The 16091-nt window shown below is 54.1% G+C and overlaps 1 protein-coding gene across 1 annotated transcript in view; it reads left to right on the top strand.

Moving 5' to 3' along the window:
• Positions 1-1917: 1917 nt before the first annotated feature.
• Positions 1918-16091, top strand: part of PRDM6 (PR/SET domain 6) — a 102447-nt gene continuing 88273 nt past the window's right edge. The window contains exons 1-3 of the mRNA XM_025432497.3: positions 1918-2063; positions 2520-3138; positions 12139-12446. Of these exons, the coding sequence (XP_025288282.2) occupies positions 2535-3138; positions 12139-12446 (912 nt within the window). The 5' untranslated portion in view covers positions 1918-2063; positions 2520-2534. The remainder of the gene's footprint in view (positions 2064-2519; positions 3139-12138; positions 12447-16091) is intronic.

Genomic DNA, 16091 nt, shown 5'->3' on the forward strand with positions numbered 1-16091 from the left:
GCAGCCAGCTTGGCCCCAAACGAGAAGGCGGCGGGGCCGCTGCCGCGGCGTCCCGGCTCCCTTCCCCGGGGCTCCCAGTCTCTCCCGGGGAACCGGCAGCGAACCAGGAGAGTGTGAGAAAGAGCGCTCGCCCTTTCTCCCGAGGCCCGACAGCTCCCCTTTGGCAGTTCCTCCAGCAAATTAATTGAAACGGGCCTGGAACTCCCTAGTCTCCTCCCGGTGGAGTCGTTCAAAGCCCCCGCAGACTGCCCGGTTGGCCTCGGGGGCCACCGCACGTGGGTTTTCCCCCGTGGCGTTTGCCTTAAACTTGGGTATTATCAATCTATCCAAGAATGACCGATGGCCTTGTCGCAACGACGCCAGTCAAAACATTTTCGGTCCAACTCTGTTCCAGCCAGCGTCGAGGCGTCCTGCGTGAGACTCGCACGAAGTCTAAACAGCGCGGTTCCCAGGCTCAGGCGAAATGGTGGGAAGACAAAAAGAAACAAGCAGAAATCAGGAAAGAAGGGCCATCAATTGTTCAGAGTGGCGGGTGCTAAATAAGTTGGCTTGTTTGGGGAAAGGCAAACGTCACTTCTTCTCTGAGTGCGGACAGAGCACCGGCGTTGGGAAAGCGCCCGAGCGCGTCGGTTTCACACACCCCGGCCGCGCCCTGCCCCCGCCTGGAGGTGCCGCGGGCCGGCGCCCAGCGCGTGGATGCGAGACCGCGCGGGGAAGGGCAGCCGCGGCCCCGGGCGCCCGGAGGGGTCAGGGTGGAGGCGGGGCCGCTCTCCCAGCCCGCACCTCCGACGCCGGGTTTGGGGCCCGAGCCTTCCACCGGACGCCCTCCCCCAACCCCGGGGGCAGCCCCTAGCAGCCCAGGGCAAAGGAGCTTGGCGGGGTCCCGGAGCCCTGGAAAGGCAGTGTAACAGCTCGGGATCCTTGCCTCCGATGCCCACAAGGAGAAGGAGCGAGTCCCCCAGGGAGACTTCTGGAGAGTGCGCGGGCTCTAGGGCTGAGCCCCGGGAGACTCCGCCGCGGCCGGGACCAGCCGCCCTTAGGGACCCGGGGCTCACGCCTCCCGGCTCCCCGCAGCCTGCCTCCTGGGCTGCAGACCCAGGGTTTCACAGCAGCGCGCAACCCGCCCCACCCCGCCTCCCCCCGCCAGGATTTCTGTGGGAAGTCGCGCGGCGGGCCGGTGGACCCTGGCACCCAGCAGTACTCCGGGAAGAGTGAGCCGGGCGAAGGCGCGAGCCGGGTGCTGGGACTCGGTCCACCCGCCGGCTGGGCGCGCCCGCTCCGCTGCGGACGCCCGAGCGCCTGCGGACATGCATCCCGCTTTCCGCTGCTTTCGGGATCCGGGCAGGGAGCTGGCACCTCGAAAAGGCTTATCATGGGCAGAAAGAGACAACAGGCGAGCGGGAGACGTCACGCCAAAACCCGAGCAGGCGGGTGGGTGGGGGAGCGTGGAGGGGTTATCGGTGCGGGCGAGGCGCACGGGCGGCGTGGGGATGCAGCCGAGTCAGAACTTCCCTCTTTCCCTCTCCCCTCCCCTTCGATTATTCTGGCCTGCCTCCCGCCTCCCCCCACTCCCCACCTCTCTCTCTCTCTCTCTCTCTCTCTCTCTCTCTCTCTCTCTCGCCCTCTCCCTCTGTTTCTGTCTCTCCCTGTCTCTCTCTGTCACACACACACACACACACACACACACACACACACACTTGTATTTTGTGCTGTCGTAAAACCCACGTGTCCAGCCGGGAGGCTGCCAGAGCGCGGAGCTGAGGAACCGGGACCCGGCGGCGGCCGAGCGCAGCAGCCCAGCGCGGCTCCGGTCCGCGCCCCGCTCGGGCCGCGCTCCCCCGCGCGCTCGGCTCAAGCGCCCCGGCGCGCTCCGCCGGCCTCCGCGGGCCTCCGCTCGCCTGCCCGCCCGCCGCCCGGGAGGGTTCCGGCGGCCCGACCACATCTAGGGCTTTCCTTTCCCGCGGCGCAGGGGCATGTAGTGCACCCGGGACGCACACTCTCCCGCACGCTCACCGACACACACACACGCACGCACGCACCCGCCGGCGGCCCCGAATTTCCAGGTAAGGCGCGGCTGGTCTGGGGCCGGGGTCTGGGGCCCCGGGGACAGGAGGCTGGAGGTCCCGGGCTGGGGGCGGGGGGCGAGACTGTCCCGCCTCCTGGCGCCGGAGGCCAGCGCGGCTCCGGGGCTGCGCCACTCCGGCTCGGGTCGGCTCCGGGCGCGGGCCGCGGGCGGGGGCTGCGTCCTGCCGCCGAGTCCTGCGGGCGAGCGCCCGAGCGCCCGGCTTCCACGGTGCGAGGCGGGGTGCACGGAGCTCCCTGCGCGCCGCGCCGCGGCTCCAGAGTAAACTTTGCGCCCTAACGGAGTTGGAGAGGGGGAGCGGCGGCTCCGGGCTGCCGCAGGCGGAGCCCGGGCTCAGCCCTCGCCCCAGGGTCTGGGCGGCCATCCTCCCGCCCCTCTCGCCCCCGGCCCGGGGGCCCGGCTCAGGCGCCCTCTCCTCTCTGCCCTCTGCCCCCAGCTTGAGAGGTCGGACATGCTGAAGCCCGGAGACCCCGGCGGCTCGGCCTTCCTCAAAGTGGACCCAGCCTATCTGCAGCACTGGCAGCAACTCTTCCCGCACGGCGGCAGCGGCGGCCCGCTCAAGGGCGGCGGCGCCGCGGGTCCCCTGGGCGCGCCGCAGCCTCTCCAGCCGCCGCCGCCGCCGCCGCCGCCGCCGCCGCCGCCGCCCCCGGAGCGCGCCGAGCCTCCTCCGGACCCCTTGCGCCCGCGGCCCGCCTCGCTCTCCTCCGCCTCCTCCACTCCGGCGTCCTCCTCCACCTCGGCCTCCTCTGTCTCCTCCTGCGCCGCCGCCGCCGCCGCGCTGGCGGGTCTGTCGGCCCTGCCCGTGGCGCAGCTGCCGGTGTTCGCGCCTCTGGCCGCCGCCGCCGCCGCCGTCGCCGCCGAGCCGCTGCCCGCCAAGGACCTGTGCCTGGGCGCCGCCTCGGGCCCGGGGCCCGCCAAGTGCGGCGGCAGCGGCGGAGACGTGCGGGGCGGCCCGCGCTTCCGCTGCAGCGCGGAGGAGCTGGACTATTACCTGTACGGCCAGCAGCGCATGGAGATCATCCCGCTCAACCAGCACACCAGCGACCCCAACAACCGTACGTAGCCGCAGCCCGCGCGCGCTCTCCAGGGCCGCTGGCGCCGTCGAGCGCGGGCGCCCATCCGGGAAGGGGGTCGCGGGGCCGGGCTGCAGGGGGTGGGCTGCCCCAGGCCGCGGCCCCGCACCTCCCAGACCGTCGTGGCAAAATTTTTCCAACGTTAGAGAAGGAGAGAGAACGGATGGGATGCCGGGTGGCACCTCAGGGTTACCTCTACCTCGTCCCCACCCCCCCTCCCTGCTTCGCAAGCCTTTAGACCCCAGCGGCTCGAGGACCCGGCGGACAGACCTCTGCCCTCCCGCGGGATTGTGCCCGGGGCCCGGCGGGCGCCAGCAGCGCACGCTGGGGGCTTGGCCCGGCCTCGGAGGGACGCGGGAGGGACCCTCAGCGTTTCTGGGGAGCGTGCACTCCTCCTGTCCCTCACCTCGGGAGTTAGCTACAGCAGCTCACTTTCCACCCGTGGGGTGGGCAGGGGACGCGCCGAGAGCTGCTGGCTGGCCGGGCCTCGCCCGAGTAGGAATTTTGCATGACACTGGGTCAGTCTCTCCCTGCAGGCAGGCATTATTCTTAGGTCTTCTATTTATTTAGAAAAGGAGGAGAAGAAAACTTGCAGGCTGCTTAATGAGAAAACGTTTCCGACTTCGGGGTAGGGTCATTCCCAGCGGATCCCGCGTACTCCGCGCACCCTTGGTCGTTTAAACGTTTGTTCGCAATCCGTAGGCACGCTTGATTTCCTTTTTTGTTTTTTGTTTTTTTTAATGACTCTGACAGTAGTTCTGTATTAGCAGTGTACGCTCCTTGTTCCCGAGTAAATGGCAAATGCCTAATTGAAAAATTAAGTAAGTGCCTAATTCAAGCTACACGGTTCTCCTTCCTCTAGCTTCGATTCCTGTATTCAGATTTTCAAAGGCTTCTCGCAAGTACAGCTCCGTTTTGCGGTCTTGAGACAAAACGCTAAATGAAGACCAAGAATATGTATTGCTCTGTATCCAGTCCTTTTGGTCGTATCAGAAGTTAGGATACTCTTTACACCTAAGGCATTGGTGTCAGTGCTCGATACACTTCCAGAGATCTCTGGAGAGAGTATTAAAGGTTAAGAGAGTCAAGTTGAAAGCAGTAGAGGATTTGAAAGATCAGCGCTCACTTAGCTCCTTTCATCTCATTCCCTCGTTTAGTTTCTGCATGAGGAAAGTTGATGATAAACGTGTATAATCATTCTGTTCTGAATAAGCCCCTTCTTGTAGAATGTCTACCGCTCCATGAACTTCTTAATTCGTTGTAAAAGCAAAATAACTACACATTTTAGTTAAAGGACTCTCGTTGTCACTACTTTGATGAGAAAACACTAGCCACGAGCCTAGTGATGGCGGTGGTTCAGTCTTTTCAAAAGGGATGGGGATCATTTTTCTGATGGAGATAATTATTACTAACCATAAAAAGCAGTTGTATTTACTTTTTTCTCTCCAGAGTTTGAGGGTAAAGTACTAGTTTAAAATGAGGGTTTCAACTCAAATTTGCCCTGCTGTTAGGAAGACGTTTGTATTCCAGAGTTTAGAAAATTTTATATAATGATATCGTCCTAATGGACTTCAAAAAAAATACTTCTCTTCCTCCTGAATTTCTTGAACGTGTTGTTTTCAAAGCAGTTCTTTTAAAAATGTGAATTAAAAAGACAAGAAATGCTTTGGAAAAGACAGTTCTTACTGCTAAGTGAAATACAGTCACTGTGGGCTGAGAGTACTTTATCAAACTTGCACTTTCTCTTCTGCATTAAATGATTGTTGGCAAAGATGCCAGCAGCACACCCCAAAGCCCTGGCTGTGCTCTGAGTGCCTGTATTGTTCACAATGCAATCTTGAGGTTCAGTGCATTTTCACCAGAGAAAACCCTAGATTGATCTGAGAAAGAACTGGGATAGATTGCTAATTAATATATGGCTATCGAGCCAGTTTATCATCCAGGTAACGTTTTCCTCTGACTGGAGGAAATGAATTATGATGTATTTAAATTATTCCCATTGTGTTATCTTCTGGTATCTCTTTTTGAGTCAGCTGGACTGCGTCCCCTGTGCGAAGTGCAAGGGAAAACACAGAAGGCAAAGAAAGTCAGATTGCCCTGTTAGAGTTACACTTCACATTGCTTCCTCATTAAAGGGCATTTGAGAAAGAAAATAGAAAGCTGAGGTAGCTTTGTGTAATGCTGGCCAGCCAGGCCTGCCTTTCTTGCAGAAACTTCTCTGGGCAAGAGCACACACTCGTTTGAAACCTTGGGGTGCATGTTTTGCAAAGATGGATTGAGAAGTGATTGGGTTTAATCTAATGAGGGGATCAAAACCAAACAGAAATGCAAAGGGTGGGAAACTGTTGGTCCCCCTTGGCGGGGGAAGTTGGTCTGCTGTTTGCAAGGTGGTGAAAAGCAGAGCTGCTCCCCATTCCCAGGTTGTTTGCAGGTGAGGGTGGGGGTGGGGTGGGGTGAGAGGCTGCTCAGAAGGGAAGCGCCCAGTGATTTTTATCCCTACCCCCCACCCACGTTTTCCTAGTTTCAGGTTCCTGCCATCCATCCTCTTGTAAGAGCATTCTGTGAAATGACCACTCAGCATCGCTTCCCTTTATTACTTTGTATTTAAAAGGGTGTTGAGTCATTTTCTCTTTTGCTCAGGAGGCAAAGACAGGGACCCCCTCACTTCTCTTCCCTTTAGAAGAGTCGCTCTTTGCCTGCAAGCCGCAACCCAGTAACACGTGTGAATCATTAACACCCGCTTCACCTTGAAACTTTATTGGCATCTTTGGCAAAGGCCACAGTGAAGGCATAGCGGAGGGTCCTTAAAACACACACACAAAGACTTAAAAACAGCAGACGCGGTATAAAGCTAGCCGGGTGAACTCTTCCAGTACATTGCTCTTATCTGTGTGGGTTAATTTATTCCACGGTGGAAGGACACTTTCCACGGACCCTCTGCAGGCTGCTGTGCCTCCTGCTTTCATCTCCCAAACACCGGTGGGCGGTTTGCAACAGAAAAGGACGATGGGGGTGGGGGGCTTCCTTCCCTGTCCTGTGTTACCGCCCGCACGCATTTGCTGCCTGGTTGCCTAAAGCCATTGCTTACGTCAGGCGCCTTCGCTGTGGTCTCCTCCCGGGTTCTGGGAGCCGGTGCCTTGCCTGAGACCCTGTCACTCTTCTTGGAAGATAGCGAAAGGCAGCCACAGGGCGCCCCTGGTGTTTGTAGGCGCGATACCTGGCGGTGTGTTGGGGGGCGATCACCTTTCCAGACCTTTCAGGGAAGGTGCTCCTTTTACGTATCTGGGAAGGGGTTGGGGAGCTGAGTCCTCCCGGGGTCTCCGCGGAAGCGAGACGCTTCGCAGCTTCCCCAGCTGGAGGTCTCTGCCACTTTCCGTCTCGGGGGAGCTCTGCTGCGCAGGGAACAGTGGTGGGAACAGCACGGGCAGATGCTCCGGTGTAGGAGTCGGGCGCGAGGCTCTCCGGCTGGGTAGCGCCAGCCTTTCCGAGGGCTGGGGAGGGGCTGTGGGCGAGAAGGAAATGGGGGGTTCGTCCAGCAGAGGGGTTAAAGAGGGAGCTAAGAGGAGAGCGAGTATTTTCTGACCTTCCCTAATCTCTTCGCACCCAGTTGGGAGACGCAGGTCCGGTCTTCGGGAGCCCCCGAGCCCAGCAACCCCGCAGTGGGGTCTTCCTGCCACCGAGGCACGGACTGCGTCGGCCACTCCCGCCCAGCGTCCCCGCTGTCAGCCGCCAGCGACTTAGATTCCAGACCTGGTCCCCGGTGGGAGGGAGGCTCGGAGTCAGCGTGTGGGCTTTTGTGTTGTTCTATTTTTCTTTTTCTCTTTTCTCTCTTTTTGTGTGCAGGCCCAGCCCCATCCCGTAACATACATGATTTAGCTATTTTACATCATTCGTTATCTAGCGCCCTGAAACTGAACATAGAGCCATATATTAGATTGAGGTTAGAAGAGGTGGCGACTGTTTATTTAAGGTGATAAAATGGTCCATCAGCAGTAATCTCCATCGATATGTGCCACCAGGAGATGAAGGATGAGGGGACAAGCCACAATTAATTGCCCTATAGTTTTGTAGGAGAGAGTGGAGCCAGCCCAGACCCGCTTCGATCCCCTCTCCGTCCTATTCATCATCTCCGCATTGTATACGGCGGCCTCGCCGGGGCAGGGGCTGGCCAGGTTTATCTCGGCGCAATATTCTCTCGCCCGCACGCACACCCTGGCGCTCCCATTTAATTTATTAATACGGTCCTCGGAAGACAAATAAAATCCACATTGCCTCCCCCGCCCCTCCGCTTTCTTTCCCTCCCCCTTTGTCTCTCGCCCTCGGTCCCTGGGCCAGGCCGGCAGCCAGGCGGAGCGGGGGAAGCCCAGCGCCTGTGCCATTCGCGCGGGGAGCTTTCTAGCGCCCCACGGAGAGCCCTCCCGAAGGTTCCGTGCGCCCACGGTCGGCTCCCCTTCCCCGCCGTGGCGGCGCTCAGCCCGCACGGCCTTCCGGACGCGCCTCCAGGACCCCGCGGGAGGCGAGGCCCTTGCCCGGCGGAGGCAGAGCCGCCGTGGGGGGCGGCGCGCGGGAAGGCCGGGGCCGGCAGGCGGGGGCCGGGGCCTGCGCGGTTCCGACCGGGCTGCGGGGCCTGCCGCGGGCCCGGGCCCAGCCGCCCACCCCGCCCCGTCTAGCGGCCGGCCCCGGGGCTGGCGGAGAGGGCAAGGCCGCAGCCCGGGGGCGGGATCGCGCCGACGTGCTCCGCCGGCCCCGGACCCCGCCGGGCCTCGGGACCCCGCGACCCCGCGCCCGCAGCGCGCACGGCGCGGCCAGCAGGCGGCACTCCCGGGGCGCTCGCCGGTGGGATCGATGCGCGGCCGCCCCGCCGGGCTGGCCTGCGGGGCCGGGGGCCGCCACCTCCGCGGCGGTCGGGGAGGATTTATAGCTTAGTTGTCCCTGCCGCCCGGGCGGAGAGGCAGGCTTCTCGGCTGCTCCTCGGTGTCCTTTCCAGAGGGGGCTGAGGGCAGGCGCAGGAGGCCCGGAGGCGTCGGGGAACCCAGGGTCTGGGTGTGGGGCGGGGGGGTGGGGGGCTTCCCGCGGGTCCTGGCTCCGCCGGGCCCACACGAGTCCGTCAGCCTCTGCAAACAGGGGGATAAAAAAAAAAAAGTCTCGAAACGTTTTAAATTTCACCTTTCCTAGAACAAGAAATGAAACACCAGAAAAGAAAACCATGCCTGTTTTGCCCCCCTTTACCTTAAAAAATAGAGCCGCTTTCAATTGCCACAGTAGTGTACGCACTTGGGGAAATACTCAAGCAATCCACGAAGATGGGAAAGAAAGAGTGGAAGTGCGCTCTTCGTGACACTTGGGCTGGCCTTCCGAAGTCAGTAGGTGGATAGGTCTGTAACCTAGAGATACCTCCTTCCCTTATTCAGGGCCACAGAAACAGGAGCCCTGACAGATCCATTCACGATGAGAGGAGGGACCATGATCTCTGATATTGCCTAATTCGAAAATGGCATTTCAAAGTATCTTGCTTGGAGAATCTGATATTTCTCACAGATAGAGAAAACACTTTCCAAAGAACAATTATGGACTTTCAGAAAATAACCCTGATTTTAGGATAATCTAGGAACATTTATTTGCTTATTCTTTATGAATACAAATACACTTGTATTATGTATTGCTTGGCGTGGAATGCTGTATGTAATGTATGCGTTTATTATGTGTGTGTGTGTATATATATACATGCACATATATAAAATACATTTGGGGGGTGCACTTTGGACATCTAGCCAGCCTTCTCCCTCCAACCTTTTCTTGTAGGCGTTTATGGCTCCTTTCTGGAAAACACTCTGCTAGGATGTTTGTCTATCTATGCCACATTTGTCAACCCCGGAGTAAGAACTTGCTTGTTTTAAGCATCCTCAAGCTCCTTTGGGACCCTGAGACACAGAGTCAGAGGCCAGTTATTTTCAATGGCAGGGGTTTTGTGTATTAAAAAACATCAGGATATAATATGTATTTGGATGTAATTGGTCAACTTCTCCAGCAGAATATTTTGATATAGCACAAAGTGGTTTATCAATTAAGACTCATGTAATTAAAGTGGATTAGCCTCCCTTACTCTCTGGACTTTACACACAGGTAGTCTTCTGTATATTGGGAGAAACTCAGCTTTTTCTTTGGCAAAATGCCACTATTAAGTTTTTCAACACCTGCTGGAGGCAACTGAAATTTAGTTGGTAGAAGAGAGTTTTAGAGGACTTCTTAGAGAAAGGGCTAGCTGTAGTTTTATCATGCATAACAAATACAGGGAGTGAGTTTGCTGTCTGTGGGATTGGTGGCTGGAGTTCCTCCTTATTTTATTACTGATGTAGTTGGGGTGATAGTGCGTGTTGTGGAGATGTTGGAAGTTGATGTAATCTCTGGTGTGGACTGGTAGGGAGTGAATACCAACTGCTTTTGCTTCTCACCATATGCCTCATTGAGCCAACCAGAAAGGGAAAGTAGCTTAAGCAGCTCCTTAGGGTGATTTGAGTTTTATTTTTACCGGACATATTGTTTTTGCTTATTGTCATTTGTTTTAAGCTATTTTTGCTAATGTGCTGAAAGGTCATCTCTGAGGGCAGAGGCTAAAATTCAAAGTTATGGACATAATCTGTTCACTTTGCAGTACATTTAACCTCCCCAAACTCACAAGCGTGGGAGAGAGATTTGGAAATTTCTGTTATTCACCGATGCTAGAGCAATTTTTGTGGCCTGCCAAATAGTGCTTTCAGTGAAATACTTCAATTGTACTGATTATGAGTTTGGATGTAAAATTTTCCCAGCTTTCATTAGTCTCCCTAGATCTTTAGATTTGGAGGCTTTGAAGTCAGGCAAACTCGACCGAGAGTCTTTCTCTACCACTTTCTGGTTTCTGATCCTTGGTCTAGCTACATTGCTCATGAAGCCTCAAATTACCTCATCTACAAAATGGGGATCATGATATGGTGATTATTCTGAGATAGGTGTCTGGAACACTATAGACACTGGGTGACTTTGAATATTTATTGTCTTTTTTTCCATTCCCCCCTTGGTCTTGAGGTAGTTATTTTCACAGTCAGAAGCAAGAGAGGATGTGTGAAGTGTATCTGGAAGGGCTGACATGTGGTAAGGGTAGGAATACTTTCTGTCTAGGCCCTAAAGGCAAAAGTAGAGCCTGACACAGTATTTACATTAGTTGGTATCACTGGGAGAGGGGGCTTTTGTGGGATGGAGGTCCAGAGCATGGGCACCTCCCCACCTGTAGAAACAGGTTGTCTCTTGTCGCTTGAGAGGCCTGGGGATATCAGAAGCTGCAGTCAGAAGGTCCTGTCATTTCCTGCCCTCTTGGGAGGAGTGTGGGAGTAGGGGACTGAGGGGAAGGCACAGCCTGCTGGAGCCTTCTCCACTGAGATAGGATGTTCACATGGTCAACCCTGGGCTTGCTTTGAAAGAAATGGCAAAACCAGGGTTTGCTCTGGGCGGCTGGGTTGCCCTTGGGGATTCCTTCCTTGTAGATTCCTCCCTGACTCACTTTGTGAAAAGTTAGGTAGGCTTGCCTCTGTTTTAGGATGGATGGAAGCACACTGAGAGTGACAGTGCCCTGTGCCCCCAACCCCAGACCTGGCGGACCTGAAGCTGGGTGCAGGTGCTAGGAGGCTTCGAGGGCCACCCGTCGCCCACCCATGCCCCAGCTCCCACCACCCACCAGTTGGTACCCATCCCACCTCCTGCTCGGTGCCCTAGGGCTCAGTTGCGTGGGGGCGCCGTGGCTCCCCAGGGAGGCTGGGCCAGGGAGGCTGGGTTGTGCTGGCCGGCGCCGAGGCTGCCTCTCTGAGGCAGGTCTGCAGGGCCGGGGCGCAGACACCGCGGCTCCGCCAGGCCCATTAATAACCCAGAGGGCGCTGCGATTCGACAGCGCGGTCGCCGCAGGCTCTGCTTCCTGCGGCCGCCTGGCTTTTTCCCATCCAGTTTGAGTCGAGGGACACTGGGCGTCCACAGCCACCCGACCCAGAGGGAGGGTGAGGATCCCCTCCTCTGGGCTGCTGGCTGCCGGGGAGGGGGGGGACGTCGGAGAGAGCCGGGTTCACGGCAGTTCTTCCCTCGCGTGTAATGCACGAGGAGGATCGCGTGCAGCCTGGGGACCCATCATCTGGGCAGCAGCCACCCTCTCCACTCAGCCATTACCCAGATCCTTAAATTCACTATGTAGTCCTTTTTGGCTTCTGGTAAGAGCTTGCACTCCAGCACAGGCACCCCAAACCCGCTAGAATGGTCCCCCTTTTTCCACCCTTTCCTCTCTGGCTGGAGTGGCCGGTGTCTGGGGTTCTGCACCACCAGGGGCCAAGGACGGCTCCCCACTTTGGTGCCGGCTGCAGGCCGTGGGGGCGGGTGCTTCCCCAGGAGTCGGGAGGGTGCTTCGTGCTGGATGGGTCGCCCGCCTGCCCCGGTGATTTTGGAAGCATCTTCTCTCATTGTCGGAAGAGGAAAACCAAATATACCCAGGCGACCAAAGTAGAATCTCTCTGGGACATAAGGTTGAGCAAGAGATAGGCTCTTTTCATGGGACAGTGATAAACACACCTGGAAACACCCTGGAGTGAGAGGACAGGGGAGAGAGTCAGAGGGAACTAGAGAGAGAAGGGAAGAGGGAGAGAGAGACACCCCCCCCCAGAAGCAGAAGGGAGCTGGGGGTTCCACAGAGACAGCCATGCCACCCACACCCAGCAACCAAGGCGTTTGGGGCGCTGGGGGCTCGACCCCTATCAGGCCGATTTGGGTGCCACGATTTCCAAGGCAGGGGTGCAGATGAACCTCTCCCCTATTCCTAGTGGCCCGGGTGCCCTGAAGGTGTCCCCTCCCTCGCAGGTGGCATACCGGGGAGGGGATGTGGTCGTCTCAGGATTGGCCCGAGGATGGGCCGCCTTGAGCGGCGGGTTAACCGTCTTCCTTCCCTCCCTCCCGCTCGTTCTCTGGCAGGTTGCGACATGTGCGCGGACAACCGCAACGGCGAGTGCCCCATGCACGGGCCGCTGCACTCGCTGCGCCGGCTTGTGGGCACCAGCAGCGCCGCGGCCGCCGCGCCCCCGCCCGAGCTGCCCGAGTGGCTCCGGGACCTGCCGCGGGAGGTGTGCTTGTGCACCAGCACCGTGCCCGGCCTGGCCTACGGCATCTGTGCGGCACAGAGGATCCAGCAGGGCACCTGGATCGGGCCCTTCCAGGGCGTCCTCCTGCCCCCGGAGAAGGTGCAGGCCGGTGCCGTGAGGAACACGCAGCATCTCTGGGAGGTAAGTCACCCATGGCTCAGCACCTCGCCAACCAGAGCTTTGGCCGGCAAACAGCCTGGCCCTTGGTGGTGGGGGTGGGGCAGCTTACGGGAGAGCCTTCCCTGTTCTTCAGGGGGTAGGGGAGGATAGATTTCTCAGGTCATGCACATGCCGGGTGTCTGCCGACGTACAGCTCTTAGGTGCAGAGCTTGGCCTGGCACCTCAGCAACCCAGCCAGGAAGACAGGGCCTACAGGTTCCTGAAGGTGGGATCCCCTTAACAAGCCTCTGTTCCAGCTGGGATGGATTTGATGTTTTGGTCTCCCTGGATCTTGGGAAAAAGAAAAGCCAGCTGAGGTTGATAGAGCAGAGGAGGCCTGGCATTTGGGGTGTCAGCTAGGTGAATGTCCCATTCTGAGCTCTTCCACAGTATGTTTTTTGGGCACTGGGCAAGAAGGGACATAGCATAAACAGGAGGAAGAGAGTCAGGCTCCTTTTCTCAGATAAAAACAATTTTGTAAACGCTGAGCTTAAGAGACTGGGGCATGTTTCATAACTTTCAAAGCATCCCGAGTAAGCAAATTACATCGTGAATCTGAAATCACAAATTCTGCTTCTTTTCTGACAAAGTACAATTAGGCAGCCTTCAGCAAGACAGAAAATCCAAACATAGGAAAACTTGGAGCACTTTGATATCACCCAATTCATGATAATACTTCAGTGGCACAATGTCATGTCATGCTATGATTTAAAAACAAGGAATGTATTTGAAAAATGTTCATCTGAGATTTCTTCCAGAGCTTGGTTGTTATTGAGATCCAGTTCTGAAGAGGCAGATTCTTAGCCGTAGGTAATCCCCCCACCAGGTTTAGCCACCCCTCTCACCCAGGGGGTGATTTATGAAATAGAAGATGGTGGAAGTCTTACTCTTAGGGCCATATGTAAATCTGCCTGAGGCCAGGCGGTACAATAGAGTGGGAGTAGCCAGAAAAGAAAGTCACTTAAGTGCTAGAGGCCAACTTGGCAAGGACCTTAGGTCTCCATTAATGGGTCATTTCTACAGCAGCTTGTCTCATACAAGGTTCAGTGGCCTGTCAAGATGGGCATGCTGGCTGTGAGCAGCCTCGTAGTCACTAACTAAAACTCATGGGACTTGGTAATCCACTCACATTTTTGCTGAGCGCTCTGGACGGCACTATCTTGGGCTCTGGAGACACAGTGTTGTGAAAAACAAACCTGGTCTCCACAGCCATTACATGACTGTTGGCATGGGATGCTGGGGCTGGGGCCTGTGCCTGCAAAACCTTCTTTGATGGTGTAGGAGCTACATGGTGAGCTTACAGCCCAGGAGCCCAAGATGGCCTCATGGCGGCCATGGGCTGCATAGCCTATGCTTATCTTCTGGGGCCCTGTGCCCAGGCTCCCAGGTTCTGTTTCACTTCTAAATTGGAAAAACAATTACACATTTTTAATCTCTCAGGATAGGATTCTTGAACGAGGAAGAAAACGTTGGGCATGTTTATGTCACCAAATAGTGCCCCCCCCTTCCTTTTTTTAAACAGAATTTTTTATAGGGAAACAGGGCAGAAGAGAATGGCTCGGTACATAGAGCCAGGTTAGAAGTGAGAGCTTTTTGGATCGGAAAAACTGACAAGTGGGAAATAATCAAAGCATCTGGTTTTGAAATATTTCCCAGTTGGTTTTTGTTTCTGACTAATTAGTTGTAACCTCCAGTGCGGTTTAAAGTTTATAAAACACTTCCAGGCACTTTTCATGTTCCAGTAGTGTTATTAGGAGCTCTAATACCATACAGTTAAAGGTCTGCCAATACTTTTCTGAGGAGATTGTTAAACGATTGTTCAATGGTACAGATTCACTCTATCGGCAAATGTTAAAACCAAACACTGTTATATTGCCCTCTCATGCCCCAGGTTTTGAGCTCATCTGTTTTCACAGTACCAGGGGATGAAGCCATAAACATGAAAAAAAAATCCCATAGTTCATAGTTTTGTTATAAAGGATGTGGATGCTTGTGATGTTGGCTGGAGATCACTATGCATATAGAATATAATGATACATATTAATACTGAAAGCTGTGGAACCTTCCTTTTGTACCTTTCCTTGAGCTTGATTAAGTTAGCACTGTTGAAGAGCAGGGATTGAGAGTTGTTGATACCTCAGTGGAGAGGAAATGCGTCTTACCTATTGTTTCAGGTACTGAGTTGGTTCTGTGTTAGAAAAAAGACTTGCTGGGTGTATGCATGCTTGTAGGATCTCCAGATCCCTCCTTCTGAATTCAGAACATGACCTATTTATTTTTATCATCTGTAAGAAGAGTTAGAATAAGCAAACATTTCGGGGATTGAAGGGATATTAAAACTGCAGTGGTGCAAAATGTATCAGTCTACTGGGAGATCCTATAAACTGTGACAGAGTACGGCCAGGTACCTTAGTGCCAATGTCCATTTGTTAAGATGAAACTCTCATAGGGTTTCAGGTTTTTATTAGTATGATTATTTTTAAGCTATGAAGTCTTGAGTTTTTAATTTTTAAGCATTATGATTTATTTTTTTATGAAATGTGATGATTTGAATTTAAATTTATAACAGGAGAGTCTAAATGTTGGATTGTTCCTTAAACGTTAGTCTTTGCTTTCAAACCTCAATTTTATTGTGAAAAAAAGTGTAGTTATCATATTATTCATATTAGGAAAGAATCCATAGTCGGAATACAAGATAGATCTATAGGAAACTTTTGGCAATAATTGTTTAATGACTCACATAATAATTATCCATTAAAAAAACACATTCTTTTAGATATCTTCCAGAATAGCAGGTCGACATAGAGCAGATCTTTAAAAACTTAAAAGCAGTTGAATCATTACCATTTCATTTTAAAAGTCAACTGGAAGCGTCTCTCTTCCTCACATTTTTTTAAGTCACTTGCTGATGAAGAAATGTCTTTATATTTAGAGTTCAATACTCAGGTCCTGATGGATCTTACCAGGGTTACTTATCTTTATTTCAGTACAATAAATGGATTGCTAATCTTTTCCCGTCACTGTTTCCAAGTAGATGATGGATTTTTGTTTCAGTTTACAGTTCATTGTTTTTAGTATGGCTGTACTTTATTATACACATGAAGGCTTATTACAGAAACAATCAGATTCACCTTAGTTACTCCCTTTGTTTAATCATTAAAAGCTCTCTTTGTACAAAATGACTTTTTAATATTTAACGTACCTCAGCCATTGAGAGCTTATTTGATTGTTTTGTCAGTGTGCTTTTAGTTAATATTTTCTTTGTGCTAATCATCCTGGTTCTTAAAAAATATAGCAACTTAAAGAAAGTTCAATATCATTCCATTATCTGCAGTATATTTTGACTCTTTGGGGTATCTATGGGCAATTCGAAGAGTTTTTTCTTTTTTTTCTCTTTTAAAGCAAGAAGCCCAGGGTTTTTTTTTTTGTTTTGTTTTTTTCGTTTTTGTCTTTTAAGGAGATGAACAAACTGAAAGCCCGATTACTAGTCTTTTTATTGGGGGGGGGGTCAGTTTCTTTTAGAATCAGATTTCACTGTGTTTTACAAAAAATAATAAATTCACAGAGTCTAAAACAAAAACATTACAGGACGGATTAAACAATCACTCGTTTTGCTTATATACATTT

Source organism: Canis lupus, chromosome 11, assembly GCF_003254725.2.
Source record: "Canis lupus dingo isolate Sandy chromosome 11, ASM325472v2, whole genome shotgun sequence".
Taxonomy (NCBI): domain Eukaryota; kingdom Metazoa; phylum Chordata; class Mammalia; order Carnivora; family Canidae; genus Canis; species Canis lupus.